The sequence below is a fragment of the Agelaius phoeniceus genome, chromosome Z (genome assembly GCF_051311805.1).
Source record: "Agelaius phoeniceus isolate bAgePho1 chromosome Z, bAgePho1.hap1, whole genome shotgun sequence".
Lineage (NCBI taxonomy): Eukaryota > Metazoa > Chordata > Aves > Passeriformes > Icteridae > Agelaius > Agelaius phoeniceus.
Window position 1 is genome coordinate 27,070,303 of NC_135303.1, and position 16,988 is coordinate 27,087,290.

The 16,988-nt window shown below is 39.1% G+C and overlaps 1 protein-coding gene and 1 non-coding gene across 2 annotated transcripts in view; both read left to right on the forward strand.

Moving 5' to 3' along the window:
• Positions 1 to 125: 125 nt before the first annotated feature.
• LOC143692289 (18S ribosomal RNA) lies at positions 126 to 1,106 on the forward strand. Its single transcript, XR_013180188.1, has one exon. It is a non-coding gene; the product is annotated as an 18S ribosomal RNA (ribosomal RNA).
• Positions 1,107 to 3,783: 2,677 nt separating this feature from the next.
• Positions 3,784 to 16,988, forward strand: part of LOC129132458 (3'-5' RNA helicase YTHDC2-like) — a 34,656-nt gene continuing 21,451 nt past the window's right edge. The window contains exons 1-10 of the mRNA XM_054651561.2: positions 3,784 to 4,072; positions 4,340 to 4,430; positions 5,916 to 6,112; positions 7,866 to 8,062; positions 8,707 to 8,873; positions 11,666 to 11,768; positions 12,942 to 13,098; positions 14,921 to 15,028; positions 16,144 to 16,292; positions 16,665 to 16,800. Of these exons, the coding sequence (XP_054507536.2) occupies positions 3,892 to 4,072; positions 4,340 to 4,430; positions 5,916 to 6,112; positions 7,866 to 8,062; positions 8,707 to 8,873; positions 11,666 to 11,768; positions 12,942 to 13,098; positions 14,921 to 15,028; positions 16,144 to 16,292; positions 16,665 to 16,800 (1,486 nt within the window). The 5' untranslated portion in view covers positions 3,784 to 3,891. The remainder of the gene's footprint in view (positions 4,073 to 4,339; positions 4,431 to 5,915; positions 6,113 to 7,865; positions 8,063 to 8,706; positions 8,874 to 11,665; positions 11,769 to 12,941; positions 13,099 to 14,920; positions 15,029 to 16,143; positions 16,293 to 16,664; positions 16,801 to 16,988) is intronic.

A 16,988-nucleotide genomic window follows, 5' to 3' on the forward strand; every position in this document is an offset into this window, starting at 1 on the left:
AAAAAATACAAACCATGATGACAAACCATCAACCAACTACCCACCAAATTTTACGTCCTTGTAGCTTATAGAAAGCATGACACTGAAGATGTCAAGATGGCTGCCACACACACCCAAGGACAAAATACTTAATCCTAACCTTACTGTTAGTTTTTGCTAGGTATATACATGCAAGTATCCGTGCTCCAGTGTAGGTGCCCTGGACACCTTAATTAGGTAGACAGGAGCGGGTATCAGGCTCACCACAACCGTAGCCCAGAACGCCTTGCAGTTGCCACACCCCCACGGGTACTCAGCAGTAGTTAATATTAAGCAATGAGTGTAAACTTGACTTAGCCATAGCAAATCTAGGGTTGGTAAATCCTGTGCCAGCCACCGCGGTCATACAGGAGACCCAAATTAACTTTATAATGGCGTAAAGAGTGGTCACATGCTATCCAAGTAGCTAAGATTAAAAAGCAACTAAGCTGTCACAAGCCCAAGATGCCAATAAGGCCTCCCCATCAAAGAAGATCTTAGAACAACGATTAATTGAACTCCACGAAAGCCAGGGCCCAAACTGGGATTAGATACCCCACTATGCCTGGCCCTAAATCTTGAAGCTTACACCCACTAAAGCATCCGCCTGAGAATGATGAGCACCAACACTTAAAACTCTAAGGACTTGGCGGTGCCCCAAACCCACCTAGAGGAGCCTGTTCTGTAATCGATGATACACGATATACCTGACCATTCCTTGTCAAAACAGCCTACATAACGCCGTCGCCAGCCCACCTCCCCTGAAAGCCCAACAATGAGCGCAATAGCCCCACCACGCTAAAAAGACAGGTCAAGGTATAGCCTATGGAATGGCAGCAATAGGCTACATTTTCTAAGTTAGAACATAATGGCAAAGGGGTATGAAATAACCCCTGAAAGGTGGATTTAGCAGTAAAGTGGGACAATCAAGAGGGACAGCCCTCTTTAGGCCAGCCCTGGGGCATGTACATACCGCCCGGCACCCTCCTCGCAACCCCCCCCCCCAATAAACTAATAAGTTATCCAGGCAAAGATGAGGTAAGTCGTAACAAAATAAGGGTGCACCGGAAGGTGCACTTAGGCTACCAAGACGTAGCTTAAGCCATAGCATTCAGCTTACACCTGAAAAATGTCTGCTAATACCAGATCGTCTTGATGCCAAACTCTAGCCCAATCGACATGACCTGGAATAACAAAGCTATTTCCCCACACCCAACTAAAGCATTTACTAGTCCCAGTATAGGCGATAGAAAAGACACCATTGGCGCGATAGAGACCACGTACCATGAGTAAAAGATTAAATAAAAATGAAAACTAAGCTATAAACAGCAAAGATCAACCTTGTACCTTCTGCATCAAGGTCTAGCAGTAAGTGCTGAAGTCTCTGCAGATTCACGGGGCCTAACATACCTCCTAAAGGTAAAAACACTTTCTCATTCAACTTTTTTTTTTTAAAACAGCAGCTTTTCCTTTTGTTTTTCATCAAAGGGGCAATGCAAAACACCAGGCAACAGAGACAGTTTCTTGCTCAGGCAGTACTCTTTGCATATTATCCTCCTGTAAGAAAATGAAACGGAGTTCTCCAAGTTAATAGATATAACATTATTTTGAATACTAAAAAGATTTCCTGCTCCTGTAACTGCACTGGTAAACCAGGCCACTGAGAATGCCCTTTGTTTATGAATAGCAAATCTTACCAGACAACTGCAACAGTTCTCCATATTCTGGAGGAAGTCTTGAAATATTATTTGCATGTTTACCATCCTCACACTTGAAATAAATGTACGTGTAGAAAAATTTGCATTTGTAACTACTGTTTTGACATATACGCAGAATTACCACCATATTACAATTACTAGTTGTGCAAGTACAAAAAATAAAGCAGCACTTCAGCATAACTTCTGAAGAACCTCCTCTTGGAATAGTATTTCAAATTTACACCACAACAATCAAATAGTCACAAACATGGTTTGAAGATTAGTGTACCTCTACATCAGATCTTTTTGGGTCCCCCTCTTTGAAGAGATGGTGTGCACATAGCAATCTAGAATGAGCAACTCCTTCAGTGTGAGTGCTTTCCAGAGATGTGGTCAATTGCCTATTTGTTAGTTGCAAAATAAACTCTTGAAATGTGTTCAAGGAATCACCATACACTAAAGCACTGCCGCTTTCACATGATATAGCACAGGCTTTTAAATAGTTTCCTACTTCATCTTTTAAAATGCTTAAACAACTCTCCTACCTATCTTCTCTTGCTATACCAAGTTTAGTTAATCCCTCAAATCATCCATCAATGTTCACAGAGCAATGCTAGGATATGGGCAGTTCACCTTGGAGACCTGCTGTGGATATGGGTACAGTGTGACATGGACTTCCCCTTCCCCTGGATAGCCACAGGCTGTTGAGAACTCACTGGGCACTGTCAGAACTCTCCCTGGAGCTCCTGATGGCTTCTCTGGGATGGGTTACATCAGCACACTGGGTGTCTTGCGACACTCATCTGTGCCACTCAGGATTTGGGCATCTGAGTTCATCTCCCCACTCCAGTTGGTGAAGAGCAGCAGAGATCACAAACCTGTTCTGAAGAGCTTTTGCCTGTTGTTTAGGACTGACTGATCCCAGTTCAACAGCTGACCTTCAACCTCAACCCCCCTGCAGGCCTTCCGAGGGACCCCTGCCCCTGCATGCCTTACTAGGGACTCCAAACCTCTGGCATGATTTACAGGGGACCACAGCTCCCACATGCCTTAGGAGAGATTTCAATCTCCCCTGCACACCTTACAGGTGACCTCAGTCCCCTGTGCAACTTGGGAGAGACCCTAAAAACCCCTTTAAGTGTACCTTTTCCCGATCAGACCCATGCTCTATGCGCTAACCTAATTTCACCAACCATGTACATAATGCTGCAGGAAGGAAAAGTCTGAAATAATTAGAGAAATTTATTAAAAATAATTGGAGAGCCTTGTAGCTTATGTTAAATATACTTGGGGAACTTTAGTGTTTATCTTTTGTATCCTCCCTGCTTCAAAGATCTCAGGTGAACTCAGGTAGTTCCCCATGAACTCCACAGCAGCTGGATGTTTGAATAAGGGAGGCTGTGAAGGTGGTGACCTGGGACCCCATTTGGATTGCCAAACTGTTGAGAAAACTTCCCTGTCTGACATATAATGACCCATTTGGTTGGGGATGTGATGTTCGCTGTAAATTCTTTGTTCCCTTGAACAAAGACACCAGTCCACATGTCAGGGACTTTTATCCTTTTACTATACAGTCACCTAAAATACAGCAACTAGCCCTTCCAGTACTAATCTATAACTGCAGAAGTGTTGGCTAACAAGCTCTCAACTTCTACAACTAACAACCTGCCAGTCCTCACCACTGACTTTGGCACAAACCAAGGAATAGAATATGTTAGCCGTACTTTGCCAAGACATAACAAGAAAGAAGAGAAATAAAGACGGAAATGAGAGAAAAGGAGAAGGAAAATCTTGATGACTCCGTAAAACATTCAAAACAAACACGGCTGAGGACTGCAATATTACCACCTACTCTGAACGTCATTCAATGAAATCGCATGATACCTGACAGGTATCAGCGCCGCCTCTTCAGTCACGGCCACTGTGGCACTATTGCGCAACACCGGCCCCACGACACGCTCCGTAAGGCTCTGCCGGGCACAAACCCCGCCGGCGCTTCCTTCCGTCTGCAGGGCGGCTCCGCCTCCCGCCGCCGCCGCGCCGCTGCGCTCTCCGCCCGCCGCCGCCCGGCGCTGGGCACACGTCACGGCGCCGCGCCCGCCCGGCCCTGCTGCTGCGTCGTGGGCAGCGCCCGCGGTCCCGGAGTGCGGCGGAGCCCCTGCTCTGTGCCGGAGCCATGTCGCGGCCCAGGAATGTCCCGCCGCGGCAGCACGGCGCGGGCACAGCGGGCTCGGGCGCTCCCGCCGCGCCGGGCCGCGGCCGAGGCGGCAAAGGTCTGAAAGATATCCGTGTGGACGAGGAGGTGGAGATCGCGGTGAACCTCGCTCTGGAGCGGTTCCGCTATGGCGAGGACACGGGTGCGTGGGGGAGCCAGGCGGAGCGGGGCGGGCGGGCAGCCGGGCCCGCGGGCTCTCCCGGCAGGAGCATCTCGGGCGGCCGCGCTGCCCCGAGGCGGCCGAGTCCCGCTTGGCTGCCCGGGGACAGCGCTGCCACCGGTCCCGCTGTGCACGGGAAGCCTGGTGGGTTTGGCGACTGATAAACTCGCGGCGCCGAGGTCTTACGTCAGAGATTTTGCCTGTTGAGTTTTTGTGCTCGGGTTTTTATTTTTTTAATTCTCTTTCCAGAAATGGAGTTTCCGTCTTCTTTCACTAGAACCGAAAGAGCATTTGTTCACCGGCTCTGTCATTCTCTTGGACTGATATCGAAGAGTAAAGGGTAAGTTTGACTCTTATTTTATGTCTTATTTTCTTTTTCTGGTGCAAATTTATGGGATTTCGTTATCAGTGTTAAAACGATCTTTGTTTTTAACTTGTCCTGCAGTGTCATGGGGAATGGTACTAGAGAAGAGACTTTAATAAGTAAATATAAAAATAATTGTCTCTGTGCTTTGCTTGATGTCTGAATAAAAAAACGCATGATGTACTAGGTTGTAATGCAGTTTTGAGGACTTCATGTGCATAAGAAAGACTTCTCATAAAGATCTTTCCTGTGGTTTTTCCCTGCACTAATGTATTTTCAAAGGTTTTGCATAGAATCTCCTGCGTTGACAGGTGCAACTTAAAATAGCATGTTCAAAAGAGTGCTTCTGTTGGGAAGCATAGTAGAGGGTTCAAGTGTTGCTAGCAGGCAGAGGGAGGTCATAGTTCACTACTCTACTCACCTCTACTCTACTCTAGCACTGATTAGGCTACACCAAGAGTGTTGTGTCTGTCCAGGGTTGGGATCACCAGGAGGACAGAGACCTAGACTGGGGTGAGAGTTCAGTGAAGGACCAAAAACCTGGTGAAGGGGATGGAGCATCTCCTTTGTGCAGAAAGGGCCAGGGTGCTAGGACTTTTTAGCCTGCAGAAGACAAGGCTCAGGGGGGTCTCAACAGTGTATGTAAGTATTTGAAATGAGGATGTAAAGAGGACAGAGTAGTTTTTGCCAGGGGCTGCTGGAGGTGGCTGTGCCTCTCCTCACAGAGGCTGCCCTTGCCAGCACCGGCATACCTACAGCAGTCTTCCACCCTTGCCAGGGACAGGTCACTGGGCTCTTAGTATGACCTTTTGTTCTTACCCTGAGAAGTTGTTTTAAAAGTGTTGATGTGTCAGTTGTAGCCCAGACACAAGTTAGTTCAGTTTCAAATACATTTATGACAATTCTTTGCATTTTAGTGTCAAGAGTTCAGTCTGAGAAGTAGATCACTGTTATGATTAAGTGTTTCAGCTCCATTTCTACATAATAAATCTTTGATATTGAACATCCTGAGATCTGATACATTTTTTGGATTTTGTTAAGGCTTGGAATGCCACTAGCAGGGAGCTTTTTTGTCTATTCTGCTTATTTGTTGATTTTTATGTTATAAATCTTTCAAGTTAGTCTAAAAGTTGTTTGATGTCATAACTCTCAGTATTGATTGATAAAATGATTGGTAGAGCTGCTGTATTTTGAGAGACAAACGCAGTGATAACCGAGGCATAGTCATCCAATGTCTGCAGTGTCTGTTCTGCATTACCTCACATGAAGAGAAGCTGCTTTTGATGATGATTATTGTGAATGTTGCATTATGCTACCTAGGACATTATTTGGAGGATTCTTGTTATGACATTGTATTTGAAAATAAGCTGAAAGTCACATTGAAGGAATTATTGTCAAAGATCATTACATGGAGGTAACTAGTTTGCTTATTCCTGAAATGCCTTTTTTTCTTTCTCCCAGAAAAGGAGCAAATCGGTACCTAACCGTAAGAAAAAAGGATGGATCAGAACTCAAACGTGCAGTAATGAGTTGTGCCTTAACTCCTGGTACAAAACACAGTATTTGTACTTTAATTCGAAATTTTCCTGTCACAAATAAAGAACGAACAGAACTTCTGCCAAAGACAGAACAAGGAAATGCATATGCTGTTGAATCTGGTAGGTTCAGTGTGTCTTGTCAATATGGACATGGACTTATCAATCAATACTACTTGAAAAAACAACCCACAACCCAACCCCAAAACAAACCCCTCTATTTTCTGTCTCTTCTGTCCTAACTCTTCCTTCTAAGCAAACCTTATCATTTTCTTGTCTTGTAATTGTTAATATAGGATCTTTTAAAACCCATGTCATAGGATGCTCATGCAGTCAAGTCACCCACGTTGCAATGTCTACCCTGTGTCAAGTTAATTTTGATTTCTTTGAGACAATTTCAGACAGATTTTTTTTTTTAAATACCGTTGTGAAATGTGTATTCCTGCAAGTTCCATGGGGTACGATTAAGGAGACATCACTCTGTGTAAGAATATCCTTAAGAGAAAATGAGACTGTCTGTTGTGCTTGTAGGAATTCATGTCCTTGATAAAATAAGGAGTTCATATTTTGTTTTGTCATCTAAAATAGATTCGGTCTGTAAGAGCTATTAAGTAAACTCGGGCTAATATATAAACTTCTTGATTTCTTGAGTATATAAAGTCCTCTGGAAGACAAACTTCTGATAAAAGATAGGTTTTTTAAATAATGCTTTTAACGTGGTTGTTGCCTTAAAGTCACGTTTGTAAAAGTTATGTTGTGTTTCTGTGTAAAAAGCTGGATGTAGTAAACAAAGAACATAGCAGTATGCTTTGTTTAAAGGGATATTTCTCATTAATTGTGTTCGTGCTTTAAGTGCTTCCTTTGCTAGTTTTCTTTCTCCATTCTTTCATTTGTTTAATAGGATTGTTTAGTGAGCAGAGGGAAACTATAATAAAAGTACCAAAAAGCAATTTCTTAGGGATATAGGGTATAAATTAATGAATAGTGTAAAATTTATCTTTCTTTACGTCTCCAGAATGCTCTTTGGCTCTTTTAATCTGTTAGTCTGTGTCTGTCTTGGTAATACAGTGTTTAGAATTTAACACATGAATCTGTTAATAGCAGTAAATAATTGCATTATGCCTATATAATTGCATTGACAGTGAGCTTCTCATTCTTGTGGAAAATAATTATTAAGGAATTGTAGAGTAGCATTTAAGATACTGATGTTGAAGTAGCCTCCTCAGAAGACTGCAGGTTTTTTACCTACTTACGCATTGCTTTCTGATACATCACACTGCTGTGTGGCTCCTGGGCTCTCATTACATCATGTTTCAATTAGTACCTGTTAAGACAAATCTTATGGACTAGACTGTTAGGTTATTTAAGACTGACTGAAAGGAGGTCTTAAAAGACAAGTAAGGATGTGAAAGAAGGCATGTTAATCACAGTAAAGTTGTCTTTTTGTTGGAAAACACACTTGTCACTTTGGAATAACTTAAATGTTTACCTCTCCGGTGGATTTCTGTAGGCAGAAATCCTTGAGATGGGAATGTGTAAACAGATACAAAGGCCAAGGCTTTTTTTCTCTGATTTAGTTTCTATTTCTCTTTAAGCTTTTCAAGCCTTTTTATAACTTGAGCAATGTACTGTGATGATTCAGTTTAATACTGTGATAATTCAATTTAAAATTTCTATGTAAGTAAAAAATTTGAACTATATTTATTTCAAGCACCATAACAGGACATGTTACTGTGAAAACCACTTTTAAATATCTCACGGGTTTCTCACTTTATCAACAGGGATGCTAATAAAATCAGAAATGTTAATTTTTAAGTACAATTTTAACCAGTGTTTTAGTGACCTTCCTTTATAATTTATTGACTTCTTTTCACAGAAAACAAAGAAGTGAAGACAAGTGGACGACTTAGTGATGGTATCCCCCAGGTTCCTGTGAAAAGAGGGGAATCAGAGTTTGATTCTTTCAGGCAATCACTACCAGTTTTTGAAAAGCAGGAAGAAATTGTTAAAATAATAAAGGACCATAAAGTTGTTTTGATTGTAGGAGAGACTGGATCAGGAAAAACCACTCAAGTACGTTTTAGTGAAATAAAAAACATAACAGTATTTATACCAAACTGATGCCAAATCTGTAATATTTTTGTAATAAGGAATTTTTTTATTCTAGTTCTAAGGATTTTGTTTTCCTGTATGGTTCAAAGTCTAGTGTTCCAGTTAACTTTTTTGCTTTTGCAGTACTAAACCAGTAGATACATATTTAAAGCATAAAATATTCTGCACAATTATCTGATGGATATCAGCTATTCTTTAAAATAATCATAGAATATTGAAGGAAAAGTAGCTACAGTTTTGTATGCCCTTTTCCTTCTAAAGCTAGTTCCTGGTATCTGGAGTATTATTGTTTTACAGTGAAAGATTGTCTGCAAGGGTTTTTTATATAGATTTCCCTGAAGCGGAGGAGAGAACTTCAGCCTTTGTTTGTTTGGTTGGGTTTTCTTGTTTTTGTTGCTGTGTTTTGTTTGAAGGAGATGAAACTTAATAGACGAAATTGACTTTTCTGGCCTTTTTTACCACTTCAGGTATATTTGCAATGATAATCCTATTGTGAATAATTTTACAATGTGTGTGATACTGAGGTGTAGTTAAATTGTTTAATTGTCATAAAAAAGTTATGAGTCTATCAAACTAAAAAGTACATTTAAACCACTTCTTTACAGATCCCCCAGTTTATTCTTGATGACTGTCACAAAAATGGAACTCCCTGCCGTATATTTTGCACTCAGCCAAGACGTTTGGCAGCACTTGCTGTGGCTGAAAGAGTGGCAGCAGAAAGAAGAGAAAAGATTGGCCATACAATTGGTTATCAGATCCGATTAGAAAGCAGGTACTGATGACATTTTTTAAAGTCAGTTGATCTGGTATTAATGTTTTGTGTCTTGGTTATGTAAACAACAGAGTATTTGGTTTACAGCCCAGTAAAATATCACTGTGTAGGATCAGTAGGATGTGTTATTTTGGGTAATGAATGTTTAAGAGTTGAAAAGGATGTTTTTTCTCCTGTATGACACAGTTTCATGCAGTGAGTTGTTCTATGGAACTGAACTGCAAGTGCTTTCTCTTGATTTCTTCTAGGGAGTATGTGTGTGGATATCCTTGTCCTCTGTACTTTTAACATCGATAGATCCAAAAATTCTGCAAGATTTGAAAATAGCTAGGAAGACCAGCATGCTGTGACAAAAGTGATGTGGGGAGAGTTTACAGGGCAGAGAAGAGGGAAAACAACAAAATTGGAAAGTGAACAGTGATGTTGAGCTTTAACAATCTACTTTGGGTTAAATTTACTCTGTTTCATCTTTTATTTTTAAAACAAAAGCAGAAATTCTAGATGACCTGAGGAATTTGCTCCTAAAATAGAGTAGGGTTTCTAAAATCTTTGAATTGTGTAAATAGTGGGATTTTCAGGAATGGGCAGCAGCTGGGATACAAGTGAGAGGAAGATGGCAAAAGAGTAGCATTTAAGTTATGTTGCTTATATGGATGAAGATAATACATTTCTAATGAAAATGAATGCACTTCAACAGCAAAGCCAAGTTGAAGAATTTTGTTACGCATACTGAAGGCCACAAGGCTAGAAGAAGAGCATTAGAAGATTAGAAGAGCAAGTAAAGATTAATTGCAAGTAAGGGGGATATTATTGTGTGGAAGAATTATGCTGTATGAAGAAAACAAAGTGTAGGTCAGCTGGAAGAATTACTGGAAGCAGTGCAGAAGAACCAAAGACTTCACTTGAGAAAGAGCAAAAGGGAGAGATGGCACTATTTCCATTGTGGCAAAAAATGTTGGATAGAAGTGTTTGCAGTAACACAGAAATGTGTTTTTTTATGTTTTAGTGTCTATTAGACAGCAGGGCTGATTTCTAGAAGGCTGATGTAAAAGAGAGAAGAGATTAAAAAAGTAAAGCACTTCCATCTGGTATGTGTTCCCTGAATTCAACATGTAAGAGTATTTTTGAATTGAAAAAAGAATTACATACTTGAAATAGAGACATATGTATGTGTGTTCCTTTGTTTAGTACTCTACAGTTTTCAGTACTTACAGTGTCAGTGTTGGAGGAAGTAATTGCTGTTTTTACTTGCACAACTAGCACAGGTAGTTGGTACTTTTAAAGAACTTTAGATTCTTGAAAAATCAAAGCATATGAAAAGGTTCAGCTTATCTTTGAGATTCAGTCAAGTATAAGCTTATCTTTGAGATTCAGTCAAGTATAGTGTATTGTGTTTGTATAGCAAAGTTTTGGTAGTGAGGGGGGTGTTTTTTGTGAGAAGAAGCTTGCCATGTATGTGATAAAGCCTCTGGCATGTGGCTATAAGAAACGCCCACCTCTAGCCGAGGCTGAGCCCATCGGCAACAGTGGGCTTGACTCTGGAGCAGCATATTTGAGAAGAAAATCTGCACAGCAGTAGAAAGAGAGGATTGCGAATATTTGAGGGGAATAGTTCTGCAGACACCAAGGTCAGTGCCAAAGGAGTGGCACGAGGTGCTCCAGGTGCCAGAGCAGAGATTCCTGTGGTGAAGACTATAGTGTGGGAGGATGTTCCCCTGCAGCCCATGGAAGTCCACAATGGAGCAGTCCACCTGCAGCCTGTGGAGGACCATAATACTAGAGCAGGTGGTTGTCCAAAGGAGGTTGTGACCCTGTGGGAAGCCTGTGCTGGAGCAGGCTCCTGAGAGGACATGTCAGGACATGCCCTAAAGAGAGTGGAGTTTTCACTGGAGCAGTTTTGCTGATGGGATTTGTGAACCCATGGCAGTCCCATGCTGGAGCAGTCTCTTCCTGAAGGACTGCACCACATGGGAGGGACCTACACTGGAGCAATCTGTGAAGAGTGTGAGAAATCCCCCCTGTGAGGAGGAAGGAGCAGCAGAGACAACATGTGAATTGACCACAGCTTCTGTTCCGTGTCCCCCTGTGTACTGAGGGGTAGGAATTAGAGAAAAATGGAAGTTAAACCTGGAAAGAAGGGCAGTGTGGCAGGAGGTCTTGTAACATTTGATTCTATTTCTCATTATCCTACTTGGATTTAATTGGTAATACACTAAACCTAGTTGTGCAAGTCAAGTCTGTTTTGCCCATGGTGGTAACTGGTGAGTGATCTCTCCCTGTCCTTACCTTGACCCTTTAACTTTTTGTTGAATTCCTTCTCCACTGTCCAGCTGAGAAGGAGAGGGATAGAGCAGTCTGAGTGGGTGCCTGGCATTCAGCCAAGGTCAACCTACCACATGTAGACAAAGACTATATCTGAGGGCATTTGTAAGAATTGTAACCTGTTTTTTCAAGGCAGTCCACACTGGATTTTCCAGTAAATTAATACAACAACATGGCGAGGTTCTCCAGATTTTGTTTCACTTGCTTATTAATTTAGAAAAAATTAATCTCTCCTTGTTTATTAATCACTTGTCTGAAACTTTTGAGCATTAGCACTAAGAATCCTTAAGAACTCTTAGGGAACAGGCATAGTTTATAAACAAACAGTATGCGTGAACTCTTTGGTGACAGAACTGTGATTCCACTTCTGGTGAGGAGCCCTTCAATCTTTAATTTTCAGTAAATAGTGGAAAGCTAGCAGCATTTAAGTGGTGAAAAAAGCAGAAGCATCTTTGTTCACTGTTCACTAGGGTTTCTCCAAAGACACTGGTAACCTTTTGCACTAATGGCATACTGCTTCGCACGTTGATGGCAGGAGACAGCACCCTATCAACCGTGACACATGTCATTGTGGTAAGGACCTTGTATTTCATGTGAGGTGGAGCAGGATGTATTGTTTCTTAATTGGAAGATGAGGCCCTAGTTTTCTGTATTAATTTGATGGACATTTAAGGTTTTTCTGTTAAGTTAGAATCTGAATTAACTTTAAAGAGTTACCGATTTTTTTATTGTAACATGCATATTTTTCTGGGGTTTGTTGTTTTTTTTCTTGTAAAAGCATCTTATATTAGGTTTTTGTCAACAGTTAATTTTGGAATTGTGATGGGATTGTGGAGGTAGAGGTCAAAATTTTTCTGAATTTCCTCTGTCAGCAGAAAAGCCTTAGGAAGGTTCAATACAAGTGTGTCAGAATTTCTGCTATCATGTACTTGATTTTGCAGTACCAAGTTTGCAGTCCCTTTGTTTGCCCAATGTTTTCAACATAAAATGTAGTCTAATTTCTAGAAATTATTTATGTTCATGTATGATTATGTGAACTTCCTGTTGTGGAGTTTGATTAAGTCAGTGGAACCAGAATGTTTACTGCAAGTTCTCCACTGCTGAAAAAGAAAAAAACCATGGTAAGTTTAGGTGGCTGTCTGTTTACCAAGGAGGAAAAAAGCAGAAGAATGGTTTGTGCATTCTTGACTTCAGCCTGCAAATCTTGTTCTTGATTCATACATTCGGAATATAAAACTAAACAGAAGATAGGCAAAGATGATTAATCAGACATGTGCCTTAATGATTAGCTTTGTGCATAATTTATTTGATCTAAGAAAACGATATTTTTTATCATTATGTGGTATCATAATTTTTTAAAAATTCTTATCAGTTGTGAAGGGTAATTTTATTGAAATAAGATTTTAGTATTTGCAGTTTGTGGCTTTATCTTGAAAATGAGATTCAAGTGCAAGAGTTAGGGAAGTTTCTGATGCTCCTTTTGATCTCTGAAATGAGGGTCTGTGATAGGTTGTTCATTACAGTGCAATCTACTCTGATACCATTACAAAACTTTTTGAAGTTTTTTTTTTTTACTTTTAAGTTTTTAAAAAAATCCTTCTTAAGTTAAACTTAAGCATTTTAATACCTCTGCAATGCACCACCAAATTACATGTTTTAATTAAAAAAAAATCATATTTGTGAAAAGTTATGATCTTGGATCTGTGATGTTGAGACATTCTTTTTTTTTGCTTTTCTTTCATACAGGATGAAGTACATGAAAGGGATAGGTTCAGTGACTTCTTGCTTATAAAACTGAGAGATGTGTTGCAAAGCCAAGCTAATTTAAAACTAATTATTTCTAGTGCTGCTCTAGATGCAGACCTCTTTATTAGGTATTTTGGATGTTGCCCAGTAATACACAGTAAGTATTTAAGTAAACTCTGAAATCTCAGTATACCTGCCTTGAGGTTCCTAGATCTTAACTGATCTGTACCAAACCGTTCTGAGTAAAGGCAGGTGATAAATACACTTACAGTTACCAGCAGTGGTTGTTCCTTGTTTACTTATGTTTGTTATTTCTTAACTATTTGCATCTACCTCAGAGGGAATTGTTTTAATCAATGGATATTTTGTAAATGCAGGGATGTCCTGGTCCCGTCTATGTTCAGTTCAAGGAGAAGGTTCTAAAATGCTGGTCTGCATAGCGATACAGACCCTAGCATTTACAAGAGTGTGATATATATTAGTATATTCCAGTAGATTGTAGTTCTGGTTTCAGAGATTGCTACTAGTTAGAGGATAAAACTCACATAACTATATCTATTCATTTCAGAAATGCAGTCCTAGGCAAATTGGGATATATGTTTTAATCATATGATTCTTTGCTTTGTTTAGAATTTTTTACACAAGTCATTGGTTAATTTTATGGGATGTTAATGAGAAAGCACTATTTTTTCTTATTTACACATAAAAGGGTTCATTTCTGGTTTTCAGGTTTAAATTATTGCCTAGAAAAATAAGGCTTGCAGCTTGTTGGAGGCATGAATCTGGAAGTTACACTTGATTTTAATATTTGCTAATTTTTTTTGGAGGGAAAAAACCTCATTGTAATTTTTGTGTGGCTTTCCAGTTTACTTTTTTTGCAGCTTCTCATCCTTTTAGATTAATAGATTTATTTTAGAAATTCTGGCTACTGTCTCTTTCTTCAGTTTACTGCAGTGGTTATACTATTATCACATACTGGACTTCACAGGATAATCACAATTGAAAAGATGCTTTTTCCAATTTTGCTAATTTAAGAGTGAAGAAAAGAGGGTTTAGATACTTTATCCATTAATATAATGAAAAAGCTTTGATTCTTCAGCAGTATAGTTGACACAATCCTGACCACAGAAACCAATATTTTTTAGTTGTGAGTTTCTGTAGAACACAGAATTTGTGATTACTGTTAGAAGACTTCTTTTATGACAGCTTCTGTAAATATGTGAACTGTAGCTGGTTCTTTCGGAAGGAGAGATAAGTCCTAGGTGATCTGAACTTAGTTGTGGTAAGTGTCTGCTAAGGAACCTAAAATAGATATGAATTCTTCCTATGTAGAAACATAATTTGATATCCATAAATAAGGTCTAGAAAACAGTGATGTTAAAAGAGAAATCAGAGTAAGTTCTTAGGAGAGAAAGAGCATGGGAAGTGGTCAGCAAAGAAAGCCAAAATTGGCTGCAGTAATTGAGGACACTGAGAGAAGTCCATCTTCTTGTATACTTCTCATGAAAGGAGGTAGTGTCTGAATACAGACATGGCAGTCTGCTCGTGGGATCTTACACTAAAACTGTCTTAATTGCTCTTACATTGAGTAATTCAGGTGGCTGACACAGTGAATTTTTCTTTGTACGCCTAAACAAAAGTGACTATTTTCTTCTCATTTGATAAAATTGCAGTAAAGAACTGTCAATCTTACATCTCTTGCTATTCACACTTAATAGAATTGAAGAGGTTAATGAAAAACATGATATGCACCTGACATTTCCTTTTTGAATTTTTTTTTATGTCCCAATCACTTAAAGAAGATAATCTCAAGCGAAGATATTCTTACAAGACCTTCCAAGGAATATAAGAATTCATTAAATATGGCCCTAATCATGTTTAATTCACTTTCCTGTCTGTAAAAACTATTTTTAAGAATTAATGTTCTTAATGCAAAGCTTGGGAATATCTAATCTTTCTTGAATTATTTCTACTTTTAGTCCAAGGAAGACCTTTTGAAGTTAAAGAGATGTTTTTGGAGGACATTTTACGAAGTACTGGGTATACAAACAAAGAGATGGTCAAGTACAAAAAAGAGAAGCAGCAAGGTTGGTGGACTTGTTAATTGTTATGTCTTGACAATGACTCTACTGGATTGATTGATTGAACAAGTAAAATGATTCTCTGTTAAAATTCTAAAGTCAGATTTTTAAATGAGACGATTAGATGGCAGCGCGTATCTTTAAAACTCTGTGTTTACATTGTTGATGTAAATTGTGATTGAAGAAAAGTATTTTTACTTTCAGTGGTTATATTCTTACTTTCTTTAGTTGATAAATTTTATATTTTTTCCTAATTATTATGAAGTAGAATTACATAATGTGGGGCTTTGCCCACATGAACACTATAGAAACATAAGATACAATATGCTGACATTTAGGCACAAATTTAAATGTGGCCATTAGAGAATGCAGGTTTTTGTATGTCTTGCACAGAGGTACTTTCTACTATTAACATTTTTAAGTACATTCTGCAGACATGGATGCATTTAACATATTTAGGTCAAGGAACAGTAACTCCTTGTTACTCCTCCAGTAACACTTGAACCAAATATAGGGGATTCTTTTCAATTGATTAGGTATTTGGGTATATTGATCACGATATTTGAGAAATTTTTCTGACAGCTGAAAGTAATTATCTTCATGAGTATAAAAAAAATTGAAAAGGCCAATCCCAAAGCTGTAACATGCAGTCCTAACTACATATTTATCGTGATGCTCAGCTCTGATCACTGTAAGTAGAAAAGCTCAGTTGGGGCACTGATGGCTTCTACTGTTTATTTTACTGGTACGCAAAAATTAGTTGTTACATGCAAGAGTTATATCACTGCTCTTTGGCATTTCACTTGTGCAGGAACATCTGGATTGAGAATTGTGTAGAAGCTACTTAGGAATCTCGTTTGAATACAGCAAGTTGCAGGCTTAATGGTTTAAGCAACCAAGTGGTATTTCTTACCTTGTTCTTATAGTAGATTTTTGCCATGGTGCACTTTAGGTGCTCTTAATCATGGAATTTATATTGGACTGGTAACAATGTTCTAGATTAAATAAGAGATCAAACAGTTTAAACTTTGTAATTAGATACTGCAGTTTTTTTAAACTGAAATTAATGGATAATTAGGATGGCTGTAAAACTTTCCATGGAAATCTTTTATGCATTGCAGAAGAAAAACAGCAAAGCACTCTTACTGAGTGGTGTGCTGCTCAAGAAAATAATAGTAAGCTGGAACCTGAGAGACCAAGGTTTGTCCCAAGAGCAGCTGAAGAGTGTAGTCTTTTGGGTGACAATGGTGACTCAGTATTTAATCAACTGGTAAGTTTTTCCTTTTGTTGGAAAATGTGTTTAAATCTGCTTTAAGAGCTGTTTTCCAAAGATACTAGTCCTGTAGAATTTCTTGAAGGGTATTAACATATCTTATAGATGATTTTTTTGAAGTTACCAAGAACTACTCTAGCCAAAGTGTGCTTTTCACTTAAAATGGTTTGTGCACAACTTCTCTTCAGCTTAAATAGCTGAACTGCCATTGCTTAAAGTACTTGCATGGTACAACAAATGCTTTAACTGGTACCTGAATGCTGATTGCTACTTGGAAAAGCAACTGTTCAATTTTTTCATGTGTAATATAGGAGAATAAAGATAAATCTTGGAAGACATCTATCTTTCAATACTGTTTTTCCTCTTCAGACTGAAAAAGATGCGAATTGCCTTGAACTATGGTTAATAAAAGAAATGGATTCTTGTCTTTCTGACATCTGGTTGCATAAAGATACTGATGCCTTTGCTCAGGTGTTCCATCTCATTTTAAATGAAAATGTCAGTGGTAAGTCTGTCATCTTATAACATAAGAAAAAAGCAATAACAAATGAGTTGAATTTCTGTGGCTGCTTTATCTCCAGTTTCAAGTGTTGCTAGGTTTGAATTGATGCCTCTTGGAAAAGTGAATAGAATTAGCAGAATTAATGAATTGTTTAGTTATTTTTTGTTTGTACTTGGTTTGAAGTATTAACA